This window comes from Coregonus lavaretus (genome assembly GCF_964263955.1).
Source record: "Coregonus lavaretus genome assembly, chromosome: 36".
NCBI classification, from domain to species: domain Eukaryota; kingdom Metazoa; phylum Chordata; class Actinopteri; order Salmoniformes; family Salmonidae; genus Coregonus; species Coregonus lavaretus.
In genome coordinates this window covers 20,596,189-20,622,721 of record NC_140023.1, presented here as the reverse complement: position 1 = coordinate 20,622,721, position 26,533 = coordinate 20,596,189, and the positions used below count along the sequence as shown (strand labels likewise).

Here is a 26,533-nt window from a genome sequence, read left to right as displayed (position 1 = left end):
CTCTGCAGATCCTCTCAAGCTCTGTCAGGTTGGATGGGGAGCGTTACTGCACAGCTATTTTCAGGTCTCTCCAGAGATGTTCGATTGGGTTCAAGTCCGGGCTCTGGCTGGGCCACTCAAGGACATTCAGAGACTTGTCCCGAAGCGACTCCTGCGTGGTCTTGGCTGTGTGCTTAAGGTCGTTGTCCTGTTGGAAGGTGAATCTTTGCCCCAGTCTGAGGTCCTGAGCGCTCTGGAGCAGGTTTTCATCAAGGATCTCACAGTACTTTGCTCCATTCATCTTTCCCTCGATCCTGACTAGTCTCCCAGTCCCTGCCGCTGAAAAACAACCCCACAGCATGATGCTGCCACCACAATGCTTCACCGTAGAGATGGTGCCAGGTTTCCTCCAGACGTGACGCTTGGCATTCAGGCCAAAGAGTCCAACCTTGATTTCATCAGACCAGAGTCTTGTTTCTCATAGACTGAGAGTCCTTTAGGTGCTTTTTGGCAAACTTCAAGCAGGCTGTCATCTGCCTTTTACTGAGGAGTGGCTTCCGTCTGGCCACTCTACCATAAAAGCCAGATTGGTAGAGTGCTGCAGAGATGGTTGTCCTTCTGGAAGGTTCTCCCATCTCCACAGAGGAACTCTGGAGCGCAGTCAGAGTGACCATCGGATTCTTGGTCATCTCCCTGACCAAGGCCCTTCTCCCCAGATTGCTCAGTTTGGGCGAGCGGCCAGCTGTAGGAAGAGTCTTGGTGGTTCCAAACTTCTTCCACTTAAGAATGATGGAGGCCACTGTGTTCTTGGGGACCTTCAATGCTGCAGAAATGTTTTGGTACCCTTCCCCAGATCTGTGCCTCGACACAATCCTGTCTCGGAGCTCTACGGACAATTCCTTCGACCTCATGGCTTGGTTTTTGCTCTGACATGCACTTTCAACTGTGGGACCTTATATAGACAGGTGTGTGCCTTTCCAAATTATGTCCAATCAATTTAATATTAATGTAAATAAGGTATTTATGTTTAGATTTTTTAATAAATTTGCAAAGAATTCTAAAAACCAGTTTTCGCCTTTTTATTTTTTTAATCCATTTTAGAATAAGGCTGTAACGTAACAAAATGTGGAAAAAGTCAAGGTGTCACTGTTGGAGACATGCTATTCCACTGAACCTGCCCTGGAGATTGTTCCTTAATAATATAATATAATATGCCATTTAGCAGACGCTTTTATCCAAAGCGACTTACAGTCATGCGTGCATACATTTTTTTTTTGTGTATGGGTGGTCCCGGGGATCGAACCCACTACCTTGGCGTTACAAGCGCCGTGCTCTACCAGCTGAGCTACAGAGGACCTCAGCCACTGAAGAGCCTCCTCTGGGGGATCTCGGGACAGGGGGTTGTAGTCTTCGGCCGGGTAATGGTCCTCCACTGACTCCACCTGGTTGGGCACGGCTGGCTTCCTCCACTCGCATTCCACATCCATACAGCCGATATTGTGAACCGCTAAAATAGGCTGCATGGCTACATTTATGAGCTCTACGGAGGCATTCGCTTGTGGTAGAGAGAATCCCCTGGTCACCTATAGAGACCTGGCAAGAGGAAGGATGTTAAGTGCCACATGCCATTCAATGCATGACTTTGAACACCTTGAAAAGCATTTGTTGTAAGAAATGTGCTAGATAAAAAGTTTGATTTGATTGATGACATTACAGCTGTAGAATACTTAATAAACTGTAATTTTCACATGAGGACAAGTGCAGTTTTTCCATAAACTTTTAATTGATAATTTGGGATTTTATCACTTGACAAATCAATCATATAGTAGGAAGGATCCTTTAAATCAGAACAGTGTGAATGCATGTACCACTCCAAATAAATACAGTGCCTTTGAAGATCTGTCTCTGGTCATGAAACTACAGTACAGGCTGGATATCAATAGATTTTTTGATTCATTCTCATCAATGACAACATTCTAGAACTGAGTTATCACTCATTTATGTCTGGTATCCGGGGTAATCTGGTTAATGATTATATAATTGATTAAGTGGCTCTTTCCTTGTAGAATGTTGACAGCCATGTAGAACACATTGTATTGCTAAGATGCTCAAACTTAACTTAATAGCTACACTCACTGACATAGGATAACATTTATCCCTCATGCTAACCCTGACCAAACCGGTAAGTTGCCCCTCACTATAGCTGCACTTTTCCACATGGACAGACTTATAGTGGTCGTCTCCCCTTTTAATGCTCTTATGTTCATAATTGAAAAATGCCATAAGGTCTGAAATAGACACCAAAGTCGACATACTGTACAAACAATTATCTAGCTAATTATTTGTTGTATCTACTGCTCTAACTTGCTAGCTAAAGTGTAGTCAGTGGCTAGCTAAGATAGAGAAAGGGGATGGAAGAAGTTCAACACTATTCAATTAATTTCAATACAGCACATGGATTCATCATGGATTGGGCACAAGTCTCTGATCATGCTGGTGAATGGTAGCTGACATTGTCGGCTAGAGATGACGTGCAGGAGCTTCCTGCAGGAATTTGTAGTTTTGCTGAGGTCTTCTCTGTTGCTAATAAGCATTTAAATTTTTTTAGAGTAAATTTAGGTCAACATATTAATAAAACTCACCTTGTCTGTGAGAATTACACGGTTATCAAAACGTCAGGCCAAGGTAAGCCTACACCAAACAAATCCTTAGTTTGAAGTGTTTGTAAAATTCACGATGTGAAAAATGAATGGTGAAAAAACGATTGGAACCATTTCTGTGTTTTACTGCTAGGTTTTATGGGTATAATGACGTGTCCACTGTGCCGGAATATTGCGCTGTTTACATCGTGCGGCTACTAAAATGTTGCAGTCTGGCTTCGGTTTTTAAAGCTTGGCAATGAATAACCAAAAAACTAAACCTGCAACAAAACACCATGCAAAGGAGAAACATGTAGGCCTATTACAGCAACATTTGAGCAGTAGCCTAGGCTGGCTGCTCAACTAAGCCTACAATATATTTTAAATGCACCATACAGCAATGCTGCATTCAACCACACAGGTTATCCATGTAATGCAAAAAAATTAAAAACATGTTTTAAGTTTAGGCTAAATGTTACAACAACCTAGCTACGTTTTTATTATTTTGAGTTATTAAATACTTTTTGATTAGGGTCACAGCATATTATGCACATCTCCAAGCATAGCAGCAAAGGCTGGACAAATATAATTTCTCTCTTTTGTTTTAATATGTAAAAAAATGCTATATACAGCATCCTATGTACACAAGTGGACATTATAAAGGGCCATATTTTTTCTAATAAAACAATGGCCAGTTTGGGTTGCAGTTGTATGTATGTTTTTCTTTTAAACAAACATAGTAGGCTATGTCTGGCCCGCGAATTCATTGTGTTTTTTCAATATGGCCCTTGCGCTGATTGAGTTTGACACCCCTGTTATAGAGCATGCAACTTAAATGCATTGACCTTTGCTTACAGTAAAAATCATGTTTTTCATCAAATTGGATGATATTTAGATGAAAGCAGTTCATAGTAGGTTGACCCATGTATGAAAAATGACTGTGGCTGGCACATTGACAAAGTTGATCATAAAGTTACTGGTCCCCTCCCCCCATGTCAAACGCTTGGATTCAGGAGGCAGTCATTACTTCCGGCTTTGTGCAACGTCACGTAAAGCCGGAAATGTTAATACACCAACGGTAGCATCATATAATCGTAACTAATATAAATATGTGACGCATTAAAACCGTCATCACATGCGCGCATCATACGGCTTTATTTACAACCCGTAAGATAGCTCAAGCAGAAAGATGCTGGTAACGAACCCCTTTTCGTCCGTGTTGTGACTTTTAGCTAGCAAGCTACTTACCAGCATGCCGGAAAAATGCATAGTATTAAATTAACGGTACACTATTTTCCGAAGAATGAACACATCCGACAGCAGTGGCTGCTTTTCATTTCGGGTGGACAGGCTGCACCGAAAAATAGGATCATGTCACGTGGGTCTGTGCGCATTTCGAGCGAAGTTCCTTTATCAATTGGGGAGAACATCCGATGGGTCCTGCCAGGAAGCTAATCCTGAACACGGATGCAGTACCATCCTTGACAGTGGATCAGTGGATCTTGCAAACGCTGACCATAATAAGTGTCAGTTTGATGAGTCTGACACTGTGGCTGTTTTGACTTCTGAATGCTATATTTTCTGTAACACACCTGATAGCCACTATGTTTTTGTTCTTCCATCCCTAAAGGACTGCATGGTCATTCCGACGTCTGCATTGGCCATGCAGTATTTAAGTTGATATGGCCTCTGCAGAAGTCAGGGCATTCATACTTTTTGCGCAGCGCAGAGCTGTTGTCAAGGAAGTGAGTTTGTGTTTATACAGGACCTCCCTCCCCCATCTATCGTCAACCAATCATGTCAATGCGGAGCTATACGGAGCCCTCCCGCATTGTTACAAAATTTGGGAGGCACACGGCGATGAGGTCCACAGCAAAAATGTGCCTCTGCATGCCTCTGGAGGCTCCGCAATAGCGTCACACCCCCCATACGGAGCCTTCGACCAAAATAGCGGATCAAGCATAAGTTGGCTTTAAGCTCCCTATGTCGAACTGCCAGCACACAGCTGACATGAAGGAATGTCGTCCACAAAAGGAGTTGCGGTGTGTATTGTATTTGTAATTTACCCCAGAAAATCATATTCTGCCATTGTGTGGGTTGTTGTCTTACAGGTGATGTAGCTTGTGTCATTGGGGCTAATCATGATGATTGGGGGAAATCATTATGATTCCTTTAGTCTTTCCACTATCATCAAACTGTTTTGATAGACAATTTAGAAAATGTAACATCTACCGAGTGCTGTGATACAAAATATGCTTTCCCAAGGCAAAGAAGCGGGGATATGCTGTGAAGACAGACACAACATACTGTAAGTCATAGTTATTCATTTAAAATCAATTGAGCATTTCAGGCACTTAAAAATTCCAAATACAAACATTGAAAAGTTTCACAAAAAAGTGCACAACCAAATATGACATATTTCAAATAGAGTATTTCAAAAACACCAGAAAACATATTGTAGAATGAGTAGATCACTACATTAACGAATTGATAGCATCATAACTCAGAACAGTAAATAAAATCAAATTATATTCACTACCCATTTAACAAACATTTCCCTTTTCAAAAACATTACAGGCAATGTAGACAGGCAATGTAGACAGGCTCCTGGATCTCCTCTTCAATGAGGTCACCCTTGATCCAGTGCCGTATGTTGGGAAGCTGTGCAAGCTGTCCATCCCAGGACCCCTGTCTGCCCAGTGTGAGAGGCCTGACAAGGGGGCCAAAGCTGGATTTGTCTCCCGCTTCAATCTTTGGGATGACTGAAGCAAAAGTGGGTGACTGAAGCCTGCTTGTTTGAAGTGGGGTACATGGGTCCCCTTCCTCTCCCACTCCCCTCCCAATAAATCTCTGTAGTCGGTTGCATTTCCTAAAACCTAAGTAATTCACTTTTACGTGATATGATATCACATTTTGTTACTTTGTATTATTGTTTTTATTTTTTCAAGCTTTCGGATGGGAAATTAGTTTTACAAATTATATGAATCAATGGAGTACTGCACACTGTAGGCCGGCCAGATGTCTATATTGGGCTTACTGCTATAATATATATTTTTTATGTCAAATGTTTCACTGTTATTTCTCACCTTTTTTTCTCATAAGTGTTCATGTTGATCAATACTTCGGCTATGCTGGCCTATTTTAAATGATCAAATAAATGTATGATCAATACATACAATTCTGAACATATTGTAATTTATCATGCCAATACAGAGTCACCAATAAATTGTCCAGTACATTTATTGTATGCTGTTTTCATGTACATTCCCTTATTTTCTAAGCTTCTAAGGTGACTCAGGCTTTACTAATTCTTGTGAAGAAGTGTATCAGTGAACTGTATTCTATAATTACTTGAAAACAAGCAATTGTGTATTGCTGCTGTTTGTCTGATGTCCAACAGTCCATGATCTGCTCTGTTGAGGCATACTATTTAGGCTGGAAATGATGTGGCCCATTATTTACCTTGTTACCTGGCAACCACCACAAGGGTGTTTCAAAGAGCTGTCAGTCAAGGCAAGCTCATGAATATAAGCTCCCCACCCACTCAGCCTGTTCATTCAGGCTTCATGATAGCTAGAGATGAGAGAAAAGGTAATGTCTTCAATTCTGAGCATTTTAATAGCATAAAAAATTATGGGTGATGTTTTGGTCATTCAAAGGCTATTTTTACTTCGGAAATAGGATGACTGCGGGACCTTTAAGAAAGTGAGGGGAAGGGGTCAGGGCTGGGACAGGCTCAGAATGGCACTTAAGGTGACAGGTGAAGACCCACTGACCTGCCATATCCACGCACATGCATGACAGACTACAGGGCAGGATTATGATGAGTCACTCAAGCCTGGTCCCAGATCTGCTTGCCATCTGCTATGGCCATTATCACATTGACCATAGGAGTTGGAAAGACAGCACAAACATATCTGGGACCAGGCTAATAGGAGTTGGCAAGACAGAACAAACAGATCTGGGACCAGGATTGCTCTGCTATCTCTGTTACACCTCGGCCATGATGGGTTTGGTGACGCGCTTTGTACTTTTACAATTTAGATCTGTACAAGAGATTCTGTGGGTCATGGTGTTATGTCCTCATCACGGCTATCCAAGCACACGAGGAGAAGACAGTATAATAGACAGAGGTGGAAAAAAACTAAGTAGATGTAAAGAGCCAAGTTTGTTCATCAATCACTCTTTATTTGTCACGTGTTATAAATGAGAACTTCACTCTTCATCTCTCATCCCTTATCTATATTAATAGATTCGATATGTGGATAAATCCCAAGCTTGTCCATGCTTAAAGGCAAATCGATTAATCTAATGTACTATAAGGAAAGTTAAGAAACATCTGTATGAAACATCTGTAGTCCTTTGTCATAAAACAAGATAGAGCAATGTAAACAGTGGTTGAAATGGGTGATCTGAACATAAAATGGTAAATTACTCTAGCGTTATGATTAGAAAACATTTTGTAGGAAAACTTGGTACTTTTCCATCATGATATAAAACAAACAATGTTTTGTAATTTTGAACATTGTGATCAATCTCTGTTTAAACAGTGCATTGCATTTTGTCTAAATATGTTCTGGATCAAAGAAGAGCATTTATTTTTGGAGGAATGTTAGGTTTGTGGTGGGAAGCTTCACAATAGCTATGTTTTATAAGATATGAAGAGTTTTTGTCAGTGTTGTTTGGGCCTGTGGTCAGGTTTGTATTTGAGAAGCAGGCCGAGAGAGGCAAAGCCAAACAGCACCGTCTGAACAAACCAGAGGCAACGTGTCCTTGTGCCGTCCACCCCTTTGTCACTGTGAAGACACACACACACACACACAAAGCAGTTCAGTCTTCAGTGACAATGACTACAGCATAATGGCCTTTAAGGTATTGAGTAGAGTCCAAATAGGCAAATATAAAGAGAGGTGACAGAAGGCTGTGCATTATAAGATCTTAAATGTAACTAGACATGCAGTTATACAATGCCCCCTTCTGGACAAAACAAAACATGACGAGGGATGGTGCACTAGAAGAAATCCATTGAGAAAATACACCATCAAAAATAAATCCATTATTATTAAAATAAACATAAGACCAATATTTTTTTTTTTCAAAAGAATAGAATAGGATATTTTGAGTTTAATTAGGCCTATGTTATGGGTCTGTGCAGCCATGGCTGCACCATCGAAATGAAATCAATTGTTCGTTATTTTGTTCATTAAACAGACAAGACACACCTACCCGATCACAGTCAAGACACCAATGGTGGAAAAATTACCCAATTGTCATACTTGGGTAAAAGTAAAGATACCTTAATAGAAAATGACTCAAGTAAAAGTGAAAGTCACCCAGTTAAGTACTACTTGAGTAAGTCTAAAAGTATTTGATTTTAAATATACTTAAGTATCAAAAGTAAATGTAATTGCTAAAATATACAGTATTCAGACCCCTTCCCTTTTTCCACATTTTGTTACATTACAGCCTTATGTAAATAAGGTATTTCTGTTTTTTATTTTGAATACATTTGCAAAGATTTCTAAAAACCTGTTTTCGCTTTGTCATTATGGGGTATTGTGGTTAGATTGATGAGGAAATTGTTTAATTTAGTCCATTTTACAATAAGTATTCAGACCCTTTGCTAAGAGACTCGAAATTGAGCTCAGGTGCATCCTGTTTCCATTGATCATCCTTGAGATGTTTCTACAACTTCATTTTAGTCCACCTGTGGTAAATTCAATTGATTGGTCGTGATTTGTAAAAGCACACACCTGGCTATATAAGGTCCTACAGTTGACAGTGCATGTCAGAGCAAAATCCAAGCCATGAGGTTGAAGGAAATGTCCGTAGAGCTCCGAGACAGGATTGTGTCGAGGCACAGATCTGGGGAAGGGTATCAAAACATTTCTGCAGCATTGAAGGTCCCCAAGAACACAGTGGCCTCCATCATTCTTTTAATTATTATTTTTTTTATAAAAAAATGTACTCCCTTTTTCTCCCCAATTTTGTGATCCAATTACGATCTTGTCTCATTGCTGCAACTCCCCAACAGGCTCGGGAGAGGCGATGGTCGAGTCATGCGTCCTCAGAGACATGACCCGCCAAACCGCGCTTCTTAACACCGCCCGCTTAACCCGGAAGCCAGCCGCACCAATGTACCGGAGGAAACACTGTTTACCTGACGACCGAAGTCAGCCTGTAGGCACCCGGCCCGCCACAAGGAGTCGCTAGAGCGCGATGAGCCAAATAAAGCACCCCTGGCCAAACCCTCCCCTAACTATGGGACTCCCGGTCACTGCCGGTTGTGACACAGCCTGGGATCGAACCCGGGTCTGTAGTGACGCCTAAAGTATTGCGATGCAATGCCTTAGACCGCTGCGCCACTCGGGAGGCTGGCCTCCATCATTCTTAAATGGAATAAATGTCGGCAGGCCGCCCGGCCAAACTGAGCAATCGGGGGAGAAGGGCCTTGGTCAGGGAGGTGACCAAGAACCCAATGGTCACGCTGACAGAGCTCCAGAGTTCCTCTGTGGAAATGGGAGAACCTTCCAGAAGGACAACCATCTCTGCAGCACTCCACTAAACCAGGCATTTATGGTAGAGTGGCCAGACGGAAGCCACTCCTCAGTAAAAGGCACATGACAGCCCGCTTGGAGTTTGCCAAAAGGCACCTAAAGGACTCTCAGACCATGAGAAACAAGATTATCTGGTCTGATGAAACCAAGATTGAACTCTTTGGCCTGAATGCCAAGCATCACGTCTGGAGGAAACCTGGCACCATCCCTACGGTGAAGCATGGTGGTGGCAGCATCATGCTGTGGGGATGTTTTTCAGCAGCAGGGACTAGGAGACTAGTCAGCATCGAGGGAAAGATGAACGGTGCAAAGTACAGAGAGATAGTTGATGAAAACCTGCTCCAGAGCGCTCAGGACCTCACACTGGGACGAAGGTTCACCTTCCAACAGGACAACGACCCTAAGCACACAGCCAAGACAATGCAGGATTGGCTTCGGGACAAGTGTCTGAATGTCCTTGAGTGGCCGAGCCAGAGCCTGGACCTGAACCCGATCTAACATTTTTGGAGAGTCCTGACAATATTAGCCTATCACTTGTGAATGATGCCCAGCGTGTGCAGTAAGGCATGAAACAGCGCATGCCTTTTTTCTCTCTACTTTTTCAAATCATAGTCGCACATTAATCCGCTTTACAACCGGTGTAGAGCCTAACTGGCATACATACAGTGAGGGAAAAAAGTATTTGATCCCCTGCTGATTTTGTACGTTTGCCCACTGACAAAGACATGATCAGTCTATAATTTTAATGGTAAGTTTATTTGAACAGTGAGAGACAGAATAACAACAACAAAATCCAGAAAAACGCATGTCAAAAATGTTATAAATTGATTTGCATTTTAATGAGGGAAATAAGTATTTGACCCCTCTGCAAAACATGACTTAGTACTTGGTGGCAAAACCCTTGTTGGCAATCACAGAGGTCAGACGTTTCTTGTAGTTGGCCACCAGGTTTGCACACATCTCAGGAGGGATTTTGTCCCACTCCTCTTTGCAGATCTTCTCCATCATTAAGGTCTCGAGGCTGACATTTGGCAACTCGAACCTTCAGCTCCCTCCACATATTTTCTATGGGATTAAGGTCTGGAGACTGGCTAGGCCACTCCAGGACCTTAATGTGCTTCTTCTTGAGCCACTCCTTTGTTGCCTTGGCCGTGTGATTTGGGTCATTGTCCTGCTGGAATTTTCAATGCCCTGGCTGAGGGAAGGAGGTAATCACCCAAGATTTGACGGTACATGGTCCCGTCCATCGTCTCTTTGATGCGGTGAAGTTGTCTTGTCCCCTTAGCAGAAAAACACCCCCAAAGCATAATGTTTCCACCTCCATGTTTGACGGTGGGGATGGTGTTCTTGGGGTCATAGGCAGCATTCCTCCTCCTCCAAACACGGCGAGTTGAGTTGATGCCAAAAAGCTCAATTTTGGTCTCATCTGACCACAACACTTTCCCAGCTGCCTTGAGATCATTGACAAGATCCTCCCGTGTAGTTCTGGGCTGATTCCTCAACGTTCTCATGATCATTGCAACTCCCCGAGGTGAGATCTTGCATGGAGCCCCAGGCCGAGGGAGATTGACAGTTATTTTGTGTTTCTTCCATTTGCGAATAATCACACCAACTGTTGTCACCTTCTCACCAAGCTGCTTGGCGATGGTCTTGTAGCCCATTCCAGCCTTGTGTAGGTCTATAATCTTGTCCCTGACATCCTTGGAGAGCTCTTTGGTCTTGGCCATGGTGGAGAGTTTGGAATCTGATTGATTGATTGCTTCTGTGGACAGGTGTCTTTTATACAGGTAACAAACTGAGATTAGGAGCACTCCCTGTAAGAGTGTGCTCCTAATCTCAGCTTGTTACCTGTTTAAAAGACACCTGGGAGCCAGTAATCTTTCTGCTTGAGAGGGGGTCAAATAGTTATTTCCCTCATTAAAATGCAAATCAATTTATAACATTTTTGACATGCGTTTTTCTGGATTTTTTTGTTGTTATTCTGTCTCTCACTGTTCAAATAAACCTACCATTAAAATTATAGACTGATAATTTCTTTGTCAGTGGGCAAACGTACAAAATCAGCAGGGGATCAAATACTTTTTTCCCTCACTGTAGGCGGCGAGTGAGTTTCAAGTTTGGGGAAGATAATTTTCGCCCTAAAAATGCACCTTTATAATAAAGCATTACCAATAGAATAGGTCAACTTTTGTACTATGGGGGATAGTAGATTGACATAGGCGAGTGCTTTTGCTGTTCATTAGGCCTACTCATCTTGTTAGCTGACGGAAAGTACATGTGGACAGTTCAATACGCGCCTTGGAATTTGATAAGAGGGACACGCGCAGTTGCGTCCCCCATGTGTCTGTCTTCACTTCAGAGCTGAGATGCCTGTGAGAAGGACCCGATCACGTGATGGGCATTGGCTAATAAGAATTTTGATGTCTGAGAGAGCCATGTGAGTGAGAGGTGCTTCGGAGCAGGCAATTGGCAGCCGGGAGAAGGGAATTATAATTATTATATTCAGCCCAAGGGTACAACAGCCAATTTCGCCGCAAAAGGCATCGATATTTTAGGGGGATGCCGCCAGGAAATTAGAGGCCTGGTGAGAATATGATCAAGTGCTTGTCACATTGTGAATGAGAGACTGATGAAGTGTGTGCAGCCTGCACAAGAAACAAAGCAGAGCTCATGCCTTTCATGCGACTTTTTACTAATCATCATTAGTCGCATCATGCAGCCTTAGAATGTACTAAAGTTAAATAAATAACTATAAATTAAGCATATAGGAGGACCTGTTTCTTTGTTAACCGCTCAGAAATCGTTTGGAGAAAAGATTATTTCTATTTTATTCAGCTATGTTCAATTGTATTCTTCATACTATAAAATAATATAAAATAATGCCATGGAATTCTAAGCAAATCTTGTCTGCTAAATGAACTAGTGTAGTCCACAGCCATATGGCATAGCCAGATCAGATCAGGGCCTAACAAGGACAACTCAGAGTATGCTATTCTGTTAATCTGAAATAGACTACATTTTCTTCATATCATGTTTCTTTAGACCTGTCTAAAATAAATAATGGATATATTGTGATGTTGTAGGCTATATTAACTGAATTTATTTTGACTTTTTTTAAATGTAGATGTTCCAAAGGTCTGTATCAGTGGATTGTAGGCTATGCGTGGAAGCCAGGAGATATTAAACGTGTTCATGTTAATTAACAGTCAATTACCATGAGACCGGCAGTTTGCTTCACAATCACCGGCTGACAAAATTTCAGAACAATAGCGCCCCATAGAGGAAACATGGATATGGAAATCCATCTTACCTGCAGACCTTCATGGCAACAAGGGCTTCAGCCACGTGGATGGCCCAGGTTGCCCACCATCTAAAACACAGAGAAACACACAACATCCAGAATGAGGATGTTTCTAGTCTATTTCTAATAGGTTTTTGAAAACAGTCTAAGGGCTCAGGCACAACATCAGCGTTTGCTGGCCGAGAGTACTTAGCACCTCTGTACGAAATGTGCGTACCGATTTTACATGTAGAATTGTGTGAAAAATGTTGGCAATCAGACATTTACAGCAGGTGGTCCCTAAAACACAGCGCGCTTAATGATCGACAAACTAACGCTAGATCCACATTCGGTGCGATGTGTGCGAGCCTTAACAGTATTTCTGGCAATTGACCAATGAACTCATGACCTCTGCTAGCTACAATGGTATGGTACCACACCACAGCAATTGATCAGCAACACAAAAACAGAAAACACATTGGTCTTGTATGGATATAAAATGTGTGAGTGTTTCTTTGATATTTAATAAGTGGCCATGTATGTGATGAATGAGTTGAAGTGTTACACTGAAAATATGGTGATAAGAGTGAAAATGGTGAAGGGAGTAGGACACAGTTGATTAAGCAGCCTGACTAAGCCTCTGTATTCTGTGGGTACTTGGCACATCATTAGAAAGCTCATTTACAGTGATCTATTGTGATGGCAACCCCTGCATGTGATGAACATTGTAACTGCAGTTTCATTCAGAATTACCTTCAATTTCACATTGACTATCCTCATTCTGACTATAAACTTGTTTGGCCAACATTTCACCCCATGCTACTTGATGACAGAACCTTGTGGACATTATCATGGAGGAACAGTAACTTACCCTTTGTACATGAGAGAATGGTGATTGTCCACCAGGTATCTGGACAGGGTACCAAGCGGACCTAGTTTGACATAAGGGACCTGCTGTGGCCAGAACACTGTCCACTGATAACAGAACAGAGATGTGATCAGACAGTCAGTTCTTGGAAAACATCTATTTTTCACAAAATAGCATGTTACAAACAGTGCCCCATACACACAAATTCCTTCCACCAACTTTTGAAAACATTAATTATGTAGGCCTACACATGTCCCACCTGTGCCACACATCCAAGTCATTTTCTACTATGATCACATGGTCATTGTAACACCTGATAGGTTGCAACATGTTTGACAAAAATACTATTCAGCTCTATCCATTCCAGAGGGTCTCCAGCTTGTGCACTAACCCTCCACTTTTTGCTCATCATTGTTAGGATATAGCCAAACTCATTTTGTATCTCTACCCAAGAGCTAACAGTGCTAGCAAGCAGTTGTCACTGGGGTTCCCTTGTTTGCACTATACCAGGGTTCCCCAACTGGTCGGGCCTGTGGGTGGTTTTATTTGGAGCTCCATGTTTTCTGAGCAAAAATAATAATAATAGTATTGTCACGCATAATAAAGAGACACATCTGATTGTATACAAATGTAAGCAAGGTTTGAAACTATTGTTTTAGTCAAATATTATATATGTTTGGGCTTCTTGCAGTCAATTTGCAGTCTACAAATGATTTGTAATTATGTTCCAGCCCCCGACCATTCGCTCAAGAAATCGGCCCGCGGCTGAATCTAGTTGATGATCCCTGCACTATACTATACTGGGGGATGCGTATGTATGACCTCTGACTTACATTACTCTGTGGAAGGCAATGCATAAGCAACACTGAACAAAAATATAAACGCAACATGTAAAGTGTTGGTCCCATGTTTCATGACCTGAAATAAAAGATCCCAGAAATGTTCCATACACACAAAAAGCTTATTTCTCTAAAATGTTGTGCACTCATTTGTTAACATCCCTGTTAGTGAGCATTTCTCATTTGCCAAGATAATCCATCCACCTGACAGGTGTGGCATATCAAGAACCTGATTAAACAGCATGATCATTACACAGGTGCACCTTGTGCTGGGGACAATAAAAGGCCACTCTAAAATGTGCAGTTTTGTCACACAACACAATTCCACAGATGTCTCAAGTTTTAAGGGAGTGTGCAACTGGCATGCTGACTGCAGGAATGACCTTAGTCCTGCATGTTGGAGCTCAAAGCCTATGACGTTCACTATAGTCTGCAATCACACCTGCAACCCTGTACGTGTGTATTAAACACTCTGAATCTGAATCCACCAGAGCTGTTGCCAGATAATTGAATGTTCATTTCACTACCATAAGCCGCCTCCAACTTCATTTTAGAGAATTTGGCAGTACATCCAACCAGCCTCACAATGGCAGACCATGTGTAACCACACCAGCCCAGGACCTCCACATCCGGCTTCTTCACCTACGGGATTGTCTGAGACGAGCCACTCGGACAGCAGATGAAACTGTGGGTTCCCACAACTGAAGAATTTCTGCACAAACTTTCAGAAACCGTCTCAGGGAAGCTCATCTGCATGCTTGTCGTCCTCACCAGGGTCTTGACCTGACTGCAGTTTGGCGTCGTAACCGACTTCAGTGGGCAAATGCTCACCTTCGATGGCCACTGGCACACTGGAGAAGTGTGCTCTTCATGGATGAATCCCGGTTTCAACTGTACCGGGCAGATGGGGTCCTGATATTACTCCTGTGTTCTGCTATCCTTGTTTTCAGAGCTCGTTTCATTTTTCCTACATAGCATAGACCACAAATACACTTGATCAGGTATATCACATTTTTTGTGGAACACGTAATGATGCCCTTAATCTTAATGGCTTTACCCGTAATAGGGTGATTGAACATTGTGCATTTGTTTGTAAAGTTACACTGGGTACATCGGCCACATCTATAATTACCGTCCAGCACATTGTCTAGGAAGGTACTACGTGGGACTGGTGGAAGATCAGACCTTACCACCATTTGACTGATGTTGGGGGCGCATCTGAAGACAACCCGCGGGGGTTCTTTAAACATAGCTGTGCAGCAACGCTCCCCATCCAACCTGACAGAGCTTGAGAGGATCTGCAGAAAGGAATGGGAGAAACTCCCCAAATACAGGTGTGCCAAGCTTGTAGTGTCATACACAAGAAGACTCGAGGCTGTAATCGCTGCCAAAGGTGCTTCAACAAAGTACTGAGTAAAGGGTCTGACAATTATGTAAATGTATATTTCCGTTTTTATTTTATAAATTTGATAAAAAATTTAAAAACCTGTTTTTGCTTTGTCATTTTGTGGTATTTTGTGAAGATTGATGAGGATTTTTTTTAAAAATTTGATCCATTTTAGAATAAGGCTGTAACGTAACAAAATGTGGAAAAAGTCAAGGGGTCTGAATACTTTCTGAATGCACTGTAGGCCTTTACATTAATCTTGAACAGGATTATCTATTTTGGATGCAATTTGAATGGAATTGATGGAGAGAAAGAAAGACTTCATGAGAGTGGTCACCTGTGCACTGATTTAAAGCAATTATATAGTCTGCAGCTGCAAATTAAAAAATATCTTTACAATTAAAAAATAAGGTGATCCCCGAAAGCCAGACTGAGATGTGTAAATTAGACACGCATTCGATCTTCATATTACTGTAGCATAGGCTATGCTGCAGCAAATGTAGGTCTACCTGTCACAATAAAAAAAGTTACCATGATGAGATGATAGGTCTACATACTGAGATGGGCTGTCGGTCCCCACCCTGGGCGTTGATGCTTCATCATGCAGTGAACAGAAAGATGGCCGTAGAGAATCCAGATTTAGACATTGCATATAATTTAACAGTTCAATATCACGTCATGCTGTTCATATAAATAATTTATTATAATGTACCGGTTTCTCACAGTTATTTATCTTGGGAAAAGGGAGTGGTTTTGGGTGGTAAATCTTGGTAACCGGGTTCCCGCCATTCAACCCTAGCCTTTACCTTTTTTTTTAAGGTATCTGTGACCAACAGATGCATATCTGTATTCCCAGTCATGTGGAATCCATAGATTAGAACCTAATTTATTTATTTCAATTGACTGATTTCCTTATGAACTGTAACTCAGTAAAATCTTTGAAATTGCTGCATCTTGCATTTATATTTTTGTTCAGTGTAGATGTGGTGGGGAAATTAAAAGATAAAACCTACACTAGATAACTAGGCTACTAACAGCCATATTGCACCCAATTCACCGTTAACACACTTTTCAAAAACGGACTTTGAACAAGATACTGCGTTATCTATAGGGCTATCTATGGCTGATAAATAGTCCTAGTAAGAGAAATGTCAATGGCTACACTATCATGACCTTTCCACTCAGCAGAACACCTGGAGTTATCCACTCAACTTGGTCTCAGAGCATTTTGTATTATTCTGTACGTAAATCAGAGTCCCTCAATTTAGTATGTTATGTTTGTTATGGTTATATAAGACAGATGGTTACTTAAGGCAAAAACGAAAGTAGGGTGGTTAGTCCGAGGGGAGTTGCGAGTTCGAATCTCATCACAGACAACTTTAGCATTTTAGCTAATTAGTAACTTTTCAACTACTTACTACTTTTTAGCTACTTTGCAACTACTTAGCATGTTAGCTAACCCTTCCCCTCCCCCTAACCCTTTTAGCTAATCCTTCATCTAACCCTAACTTTTTTAGCTAACCCTTCCCCTAACCCTCTTAAACCTAACTCCTAAACTTAACCCTAACCTTAGCCCTAACCCCTAGCCAAGCTAACGTTAGCGAGCCACCTAGCTAGAATTCATAACATATCATACGTTTTGCTAATTCGTAACGTATTATACGTTTGCAAATTCGTAACATATTGTACATTTTGCAAATTCGTAACATATAATATACGAATTGTAATTTGTCATACGAAATGTTTATTTTATTAATATATTTTACCCTTATTTTACCAGATAAGTGGACTGAGAACACACTCATTTACAGCAACGACCTGGGGAATAGCTAAAGGGGAGAGGAGGGGTGATGAATGAGCCAATTGGAAGCTGGAGATGATTAGGTGGCCATGATCGTATGAGGACCAGATTGGGAATTTAGCCAGGACACTGGGGTTAACACCCCTACTCTTACGATGAGTGCCATGGGATCTTCAGTGACCACAGAGAGTCAGGACACCCGTTTAATGTCCGATCCGAAAGACGGCACCCTACACAAGGCAATGTCCCCAGTAACTGCCCTGGGGCATTGGGATATACACTGCATTCAGGAAGTATTCAGACCCCTTGACTTTTTCCACATTTTGTTATATTACAGCCTTATTTTAAAATTGATTAAATAGTTTTTCCCCCTCATCAATCTACACACAATACCCCATAATGACAAAGCAAAAACAGGTTTTTAGACATTTTTGCTAATTTATAAAAAAAAAAAAAATGGAAATATTACATTAACATAAGTATTCAGACCCTTTACTCAGTACTTTGTTGAAGCACCTTTGGCAGCGAATACAGCCTCAAATCTTCTTGGGTATGAAGCTACAAGCTTGGCACACCTGTATTTGGGGAGTTTCTCCCATTCTTCTCTGCAAATCCTCTCAATCTCTGTCAGGTTGGATGGACAGCATCGCTGCACAGCTATTTTCAGGTCTCTCCAGAGATGTTCGATTGGGTTCAAGTCCTGGCTCTGGCTGGGCCACTCAAGGACATTCAGAGACTTGTTCTGAAGCCACTCCTGCGTTGTCTTGTCTGTGTGCTTAGGGTCGTTGTCCTGTTGGAAGGTGAACCTTCGCCCCAGTCAGAGGTCCTGAGCGCTCAGGTTTTCATCAAGGATCTCTCTGTACTTTGCTCTGTTCATCTTTCCCTCGATCCTGACTAATTTCTCAGTCCCTGCTGCTGAAAAACATTAGATTTACATTTTTAGTCATTTAGCAGACGCTCTTATCCAGAGCGACTTACAGTTAGCATCCCCACAGCATGATGCTGCCACCACCATGCTTCACTGTAGGGATGGTGCCAGGTTTCCTCCAGATGTGACGCTTGGCATTCAGGCCAAAGAGTTGAATCTTGGTTTCATCAGACCAGAGAATCTTGTTTCTCATGGTCTGAGTCCTTTAGGTGCCTTTTGGCAAACTCCACGCAGGCTGTCATGTGCCTTACTGAGGAGTGGCTTCCGTCTGGCCACTCTACCATAAAGGCCTTATTGGTGGAGTGCTGCAGAGATGGTTGTCCTTCTGGAAGTTCTCCCACCTCCACAGAGGAACTCTGGAGCTCTGTCAGTGACCATCAGGTTCTTGGTCACCTCCCTGACCAAGGCCCTTCTCCCAAGATTGCTCCGTTTGGCCGGGCGGCCAGCTCTAGGAAGAGTCTTAGTGGTTCCAAACTTCTTCCATTTAAGAATGATGGAGGCCACTGTGTTCTTGGGGACCTTCTATGCTGCAGAAATGTTTTGGTACCCTTCCCCAGATCTGCGCCTCGACACAATCCTGTCTCGGAGCTCTACGGACAATTCCTTCGACCTCATGGCTTGGTTTTTGCTCTGACATGCACTGTCAACTGTGGGACTTTATATAGACAGGTGTGTGCCTTTCCAAATCATGTCCAATCAATTGAATTTACCACAGGTGGACTCCAATCAAGTGGTAGAAACATCTCAAGGAGGATCAATGGAAACAGGATGCACCCGAGCTCAATTTCGAGTCACATAGCAAAGGGTCTGAATACTTATGTAAATAAGGTATTTCTGTTTTTGTATTTTTAATACATTTTGCAAACATTTCTAAAAACCTGTTTTTGCTTTGTCATTTTGGAGTATTGTGTGTAGTTTGATGAGGGAATAAAGAATAAAGCTGTAACGTAACAATATGTGAAAAAAGTCAGGGGATCTGAATACTTTCCGAATGCACTGTATATATTTTTAGAACTGAGGAAAGAGTGCATGCTACTGGCCCTCCAACACCACTTCCAGCAGCATCTGGTCTCCCATCCAGGGACCAACTCTGCTTAGCTGCAGAGGCAAGCCAGCAGTGGGATACAGGGTGATAAACTGCTGCCTAAAATGGAAATATCATTCTAAATTATGTGTATCGGATTAACGTATAGAATAATACAAAATGCTCCAGGTTGATCCACTCCACACTCAGAAGGCCTAACCAGTTTTCCATCCAACCATTTTATGCAAGTAAAGTACATGTCGGATAAAAAAATGTTACGCCCGGCCTGATGGAAACGGCACATTTGTCGGTAAACTTTCCAAATGTCGAAAAAACAAAGTATGCTATTCATGGTGGGATCTTTTTGTGTCGGTGGGTAAAATGAATTATGCGAGAAATGCCGGTGGTAATGGCATTAAGCGCAAATATTGATATAATAACCATCATTTCGAAGTAAACTTGGAGTCACGCGATGATGTGATGTGTTATGTGGTTCTAAGACTCGGGAAAGCATGCAGTTTATTAGGATACAGATTAAATAAATTATGATTTTACAATATTCGCATTTCAATCTGTCGCCAATTGGATGGAAACCTAGCTAGTGATTGCAATTATAGATACATGATTAGTCGGTAATTACAATGGCAATTATACAATATGAAATGTTTAACTTTGGGTAAATTTGCAGGCTTCTTACAGCAAGATAATTAATATTTAACTCGCAAGGTTGATGACCTGGCTAAAAGTGAATTGAAAGCGCAACATCTAGGCTAACTTCAAAAGCTAAAATAGCGTGCTACTACGCCATGGACTTCACGTGAATTTAATAATAAACAACAACACAACAAAAACTAACGTCTGTTATAAATGACAGAAAGTTGCCTGAGTAAAAATAGAGATCCACCCGGAGTCCATTCGTGGTGACACCTTGGCTATGTTTACGACATGGTGGCAGTAGCACAGAGTGAATTTAACAGTTTGCTTTATAATTGTGGTGGTATTGTTTCAAACCCATCCACGGTTTGTGGCATTCACTTACTGTGAAGTATCCCATCGAAAGCGTCACTGTAGTTATCCAAAAAAGACTGCTTCTTCTGAAATAATCGCACCCATCGCTTTTGGCCATGTTGGCTTTCAATTTGTTCCTCTGTCAAATCAGTACGTACATCAATAACAGTGGAAATCCTTGTGTAACGTAGTAGACTGCTGGCTGTTTGATGGTCATTGCTATCCGGGATTCTTGGGACGTCCCTACTGTTTAACCATAACCTTAACCCTTACCTAACCGTAACCCTTAACTTACCTTAACCCTTAATTTAAAACGTCAACTTCAATGGTGTATGGACGTCCCAAGGAACCCGTATAGCACGGACCCTGTTTGAATAGGGTTAGGCTATTGTGGGGTAAATATTTATTTCAGTCATATGATATCATCCAAGGGATGATAGTAATAGCCTTGAATGTGTGCATGCATAAAAAAAATAAAAATACATTTTAACATTTATAATATATAGGCTATATATTTATTTATTTTTTCCAATGCTTGTGTTTTTTTCTATTCTATTCAAAGTTATAAGATTAAAGTTAAGTAAAAGTGGGAGATTATCCAACTTGTTCATTGATGTAGCCAAGATCTAAGCTAATGGTTCTACAGTAAGCCGGTCATGGGACCATTAGGTATTTACAATCTTGTTAATGTCTCACCATCTGCATGAAAATAATGAAACAATGAGGTCATTTCACCATTAGTCAAATGGCCCATTGGTCAAACTTGTTATCATTACTCATTTACTCACTGATCATTGCATGTTGTGTGTCAGAAGTATTTAAATCCTGACAAAAAACTGTTAATGGACTTAAAGAATAGCCTACATGAGGCCATTATGCAATAGAGACTATGTATGAAAATGTATGCACTCACTAACTGTAAGTCGCTCTGGATAAGAGCGTCTGCTAAAATGGCTAAAATGTAAAATGTATATGTATGTGTGATAGTTATAATAATAATAATAATATGCCATTTAGCAGACGCTTTTATCCAAAGCGACTTACAGTCATGCGTGCATACATTTTTTTTTTGTGTGTATGGGTGGTCCCGTGAACATCATATGACACATTCTGTTATGTGCAAATGTTATATATAGACTATATGTATTGAGGTGCATAATGCTGATTTTGCAAAGGGCTTGAAGGAGCCATCCTCTCGAGAGCCATCCCAAAACATGGAGACACTGATCCTCATTGTCCAGATAAGGAATGAAAAGACAATGAATCTCACCGGCCAATATGAAAAGTGAGATAACATTGTTGTTTATTGCATTTTATTATTTATTATTATTAATATATAATAGTATTACCAGTAAGAGATTAAATACCAAAATATATTACAGTATATTGTAATATTATTTACTGAATATTATAGTTTTTTTGGTTTAAGTACTTGTGTGTCAACTACCTGTGTGGGGTGTCCGTCAATTTCTTTCAGGGGCGATGAGTGTCATTGAGGTGAAAGTTCACTGTCCTCTGGCTCAGTCTTTCCCATAGGCTATGAAGAAACCAGCAAGTCTGGACAAGTCAAACTAAGTGATGAGCTTCTTACCCACTATTAGTGGGTACAACCCCTGGCCTTTCACTGTAATGGGCCTATACATCAATGAGAGGTGAGGCAGCATGTTGATAATGGTCCTATTAATTACCAAACAATTAGATGTCCTTGTTTTACTTACTGTGCTGTATTTGAAAAGAAAACAGCAGTTGTGAAAAAGGTGCCATTCATGAATGGCATTGTGCATTTCACAAAGAAGTCATGTGAGTTAATATTTCTTCAAGCTAATTGTAATTGTTTGGTTAATTAAAATGCTCCATTGTGGTTGTTGACATAGCCATTAGCAAAGGACTTTCAGCGACTCACCCTTAATCATTTTCAACATGTGTTGTTGAAATAATGTAAATTATTGAAATAATCCAAATTTTTGTCTTGTTTTTATAAGCCCTTCTGTAATTTATGAAGCGTAATAATGGATATACTTGCACATCTATCTATTCCTGTTTACATACTGATTTGTTCACTTCACACTGCACACAAACCACTGATAGATGAGTACATACCAAAACACATGTTATTGAATTGCTGGAATAAACAAATGTTAATCAATGCAAAAAAAAACATGAATTTGCACTGCAAAAAAATAAGCATTTGTAATTGTTTGTTAACACAATGCCAAACACTAATGTTTATAAGGCACCTTGAAAATTCAATAAATAAACTACACATTTCCTACACACAATTAAGTAAGCATTTGTTACAGTTATACAGCAACTTGAAACAAAATGTTCAACTAGTCATAAATGTCTGATTTTATTTAGTAATGTATTTTATGTCTGATTCTAGTGTGCCAATGACCTTGCATGTGATGAGGATGATGTCGATGGGGTGGATGAGAGAGGGCCGTTAGTTAGTCCAAAAGACCATTCAGATTATCTTAACCTCAGTAACTGAAAGACAACCCCCGACCCAACACAAATTTACACCACTTCAAACTGTCGCCAAAAGATCACACTACATCATCAGCACTTCTTTGAGGTGGGGGTACTGGTTGGGTCCGGAGTCTTGTGATCTATATAAAAGGGCGGTCAATACATTTGGGAGACAGAGCTCTTGAGCACCTTAGTGAAGGAGCATCTATAACTGCACACAGCACACCTACAGATTCTTACACATCTTAGATAGCATCAACCAAACAGCACTATGTGGAAGAACACCAGCATTGGTAAGGAGAGATCACTGGATGGCACAGAATATAGGCTGGATATCAAGTCTGTATTTTTTAGCAGGCCAGGTGAATAATAGATTATGTCATTTTTGGGGGAAATGGAACAAAGTTGTTTGATTTTTATTCTTTAAAGCTGAACATTTGCTTTTGTAAGAACATTGGATTTTTGTGGGTGAAACATCAAAGGAACTTTACAGATTTCTGTCTTAGCACCTTTTTTTCTAGAACCTAAAAGGGTTCTGCGGTTGTCCCATAGGAGAACCCTTTGAAGAACCCTCCAGGTAGAATGGTTTTGGTTCCAGGTAGAACCATTTTGGATTCCACGTAGAAACCTTTCTACAGAGGGTTCTACATGGAACCAAAAAGGGTTCTACCTGGAACCAAAAAGGGTTATCCTATGGGGACAGCCGAAGAACCCTTTTGGAAACCTTTTTTTCTAAGAGTGTATGGGGTTTGTTTGCCACTTGTAATGCTGCAAAGTGATAGAGAGCCACATACTGTACACATTATTGCCTTAGCAACCTATGCTGGAGACAGACTTACTACATGATAAGACCCCCCCGCCCACACCACCACCTCTGTCCTGCCATGGGCTCCTGTCTCGCTCCTATCTGACCTGGAACCTGTGTTTTCCCCTCAGATGTCCCTAGACAGGTGGCAGTCACCGGAGCCTTGTCCCGGAGTGCCAACCGCAGAAAGAGGACCAGCTTCTCCAAAGAGCACGTGGAGCTTCTCCGTGTCACATTTGAGACAGACCCTTACCCTGGCATCAGCCTGAGAGAGAGCCTGTCCCAGAACACAGGCCTACCTGAATCTCGCATCCAGGTAAGCAGCTACACACACACACAGGCATGCAGGAACACACAAACACACACACACGAGTGTAATGGGTGTTGTTTACATTACAAGGGCTCTGTGTTCAAATGTGGTCTGCATGGGTGCTGCTGATACTAGTATCAGGGTTTCTGTTTATCTTTTAAATCACTAAGATGATGTAAGCAGTTTTTATCTGTGGTGTTGTTTGGTCTGATTGGTAGACTGTACAACACTTATAGTAAACAGAGCAGACAACAGCAAGATAAGCCCCAACACTCTCACGATATTCTACAGGTGTTTGTGGGTGGGCTTGGGAAATTATTAACATGGGTACAAAGCAGATCATTATATTTTAGTCATTGGAGTCAACTAACTGCAACACAGTATCTGTTTGCATTTGAGGTGCATTCTAACTGCTGTGTAATAACACAATTGTTTTGTCATCTCTCTCCAGGTGTGGTTCCAGAACAGGAGGGCTCGGACTATGAAGTGTAAGGGAGCTAAGGCCGTGTGGCAGTCCGACTCTGGCTTCCACTCCCCTGGTGAGTTCACCCCTGTCCAGGACCCAGTTTCCCAGCACCGCACCATGGGGACAGGGGCTATCCAGCCTGGCCTAGCCTCTCTGTCCACCTCCCCCTGCCTGCCCCCTGCCTACCCCGTCCAGGTGAAGGAGGAGGTGGAGGACTTTTTCTATGGACGCTGCCGTCCACCCTACCCTGGAGAGGAGGAGACTGGCCACTACAACTCCTTGTTCGAACTGAGGCAGGCCAGGGTGCTGGGAGACAGCTCCAGCCCACCACTTAATAGCCTCAGGCACCAGATGGTTCCAGGAGCCTGGCCCCAGGCAGGTGATCAGACATCCCCAGTGCAGTCCATGTGGAGCCCCTCTCCTCTGGAGGTAAGGAAATACAGCTCAGGCTCCAGCCAGGCCTTCCTTTACCATAGCTCAGCCGAGCAGCAGCCCCTCTACAGCAACCCCCAGGAAGCCTATGGAGGCCCCATTTCCCAGACCCAGGCCCCAAACACCCCGGATTCCGGCTGCTGGGAGTTTGGACAAGAGAACACCCCTACGATGGAAGGCCAAGGTTCCCAGTTGGATGGCTCCTGGAGCACGGCTATGTCTACCCCAGAATACCCAGGGCAGGCCCCGTACCATGCCCCCCTGCCAGAGCTCCCTGCCCTGTCCCTGCAGGAGATCCTGAGGGAGCTGGAGGGAGAGTGGTGGGAGGGAGATGGCCTGGACAGCTACCCCCAATGACGACAAACTGGTTAACTGTTGAAATCAGTTATCTAAACTTTTTTTTTACGATGGACAATATCTTTATTATTATAGTATTTTGTATAGTCTTTTGATTTTGTTTGAATAATGTATCAATGTGTATAGTATGAAGAAAATGTACAACATGGGGGTTTGTGGAAAAACAAGAGGGTTTTACTGTATAGCCTGTGTTTCTGGAATGTCAACTATGGACTAAATGTTGTATTCTCAGAGAGAGAGAGGGGATCATCCTTAGGAATTCTACAACGATTGTATTTATTCTCCCATGAACTTCATCCCAATTCATTTTAGGTTATCTATCTATTTATCTATTTATTTATTTATATTTTGTTCTCTGTACTTAAATTCTAAATAAATTGTATTAAAACAGTGTTTACATTTGTTTGTTTTATTCTGAAGAACGTTTTCTGAAGAACTCATTGCGTTACAGCAGCTTTGATCAGTGAAGAACTGAGCTGACACCTTTGATTTCAGAGGAAGTAATATAATATCTTGTTGATTCATAAAGTATTATGCCATAATGAAGGGTATTTCAAACATATCAGAGAGCTTAAGTAGGCCTTCAAGATGGTTGTGAGTAAGACTTGAATTTACATTTCTTTACACTCATTTGCATTCGTCACGCATGTGATCAGTTGTCACTCATGCACAGCGTAATGCAACACATCCACTAAGATGGTGGTTGTGAGTCACAGATTCATAGTATGGGAATCCGAGTAGCTGGTCATTGTAGGCCTACTATATCAGTTATAATGCTGTTTCTGACCATAACTCTTAAGTTGTCCATACAAGCTGCTGTGTGAAGTGCCATTTGTCATTGTTCTTGTGTTAAGAGTCACTGGTGGTCAATGATACTGACCGTACCGTATTTTTACGGCAGTTATGCAATTGTGCCACTAGAGGTCAATAGAGAACCATTTATTTTGAATTTCATGGTTATCTCTCAACTCGTCCAGATGTAGTTAGAGATCTACTTTATCTATATGTCTACTACATAAAGGTCTTGGTACATTTTACAACTAGCAACTTGAGCCACAGGGAAGGTGTCACTGTATGAGCTCAAGGACATGCTAGATTACCATGATGACCAATTGAAATTATTATATATCATAGGATACATTTAAGAGATTTTAGAAACTTGATTCTGCTTCTATATTATGTATTTCCTCTATTTTGTTTTGTATTTCATGGACTATGTACACTCCCGTGCTGACATTTTCTCAGGTCGCTCTCTCTCAAAAATTCAACCATCAAGAGACTTTCTTCCTACTAAAATAAAATATAAATACTTTGGAAAGAATGTACATTTGAAATTATTTAGCTAAAATCACAAACTTTTTTCAATATAAATAGGACAGTCTGT

The 26,533-nt window shown here is 41.5% G+C and overlaps 2 protein-coding genes across 2 annotated transcripts; one reads left to right on the top strand and one right to left on the bottom strand.

Annotated features, from left to right (window-relative positions):
• Positions 1 to 4,030: 4,030 nt before the first annotated feature.
• Positions 4,031 to 25,149, top strand: LOC311110549 (uncharacterized protein; the record flags this gene model as incomplete). The annotated part of the gene is made up of 3 exons (XM_084153057.1): positions 4,031 to 4,173; positions 23,726 to 23,900; positions 24,346 to 25,149. The coding sequence occupies exons 1-3, from the start codon at positions 4,052 to 4,054 to the stop codon at positions 25,147 to 25,149; spliced, it is 1,101 nt and encodes a 366-aa protein (XP_084009183.1). The 5' UTR covers positions 4,031 to 4,051.
• LOC311111020 (transmembrane protein 254-like) lies at positions 6,782 to 20,653 on the bottom strand. The gene is made up of 4 exons (XM_084153711.1): positions 20,342 to 20,653; positions 13,327 to 13,430; positions 12,486 to 12,545; positions 6,782 to 7,414 (listed from the first exon to the last, which is right to left on the bottom strand). Exons 1-4 carry the CDS (start codon positions 20,426 to 20,428, stop codon positions 7,291 to 7,293), a joined length of 375 nt encoding a protein of 124 aa, XP_084009837.1. The 5' UTR covers positions 20,429 to 20,653; the 3' UTR covers positions 6,782 to 7,290.
• Positions 25,150 to 26,533: the final 1,384 nt, after the last annotated feature.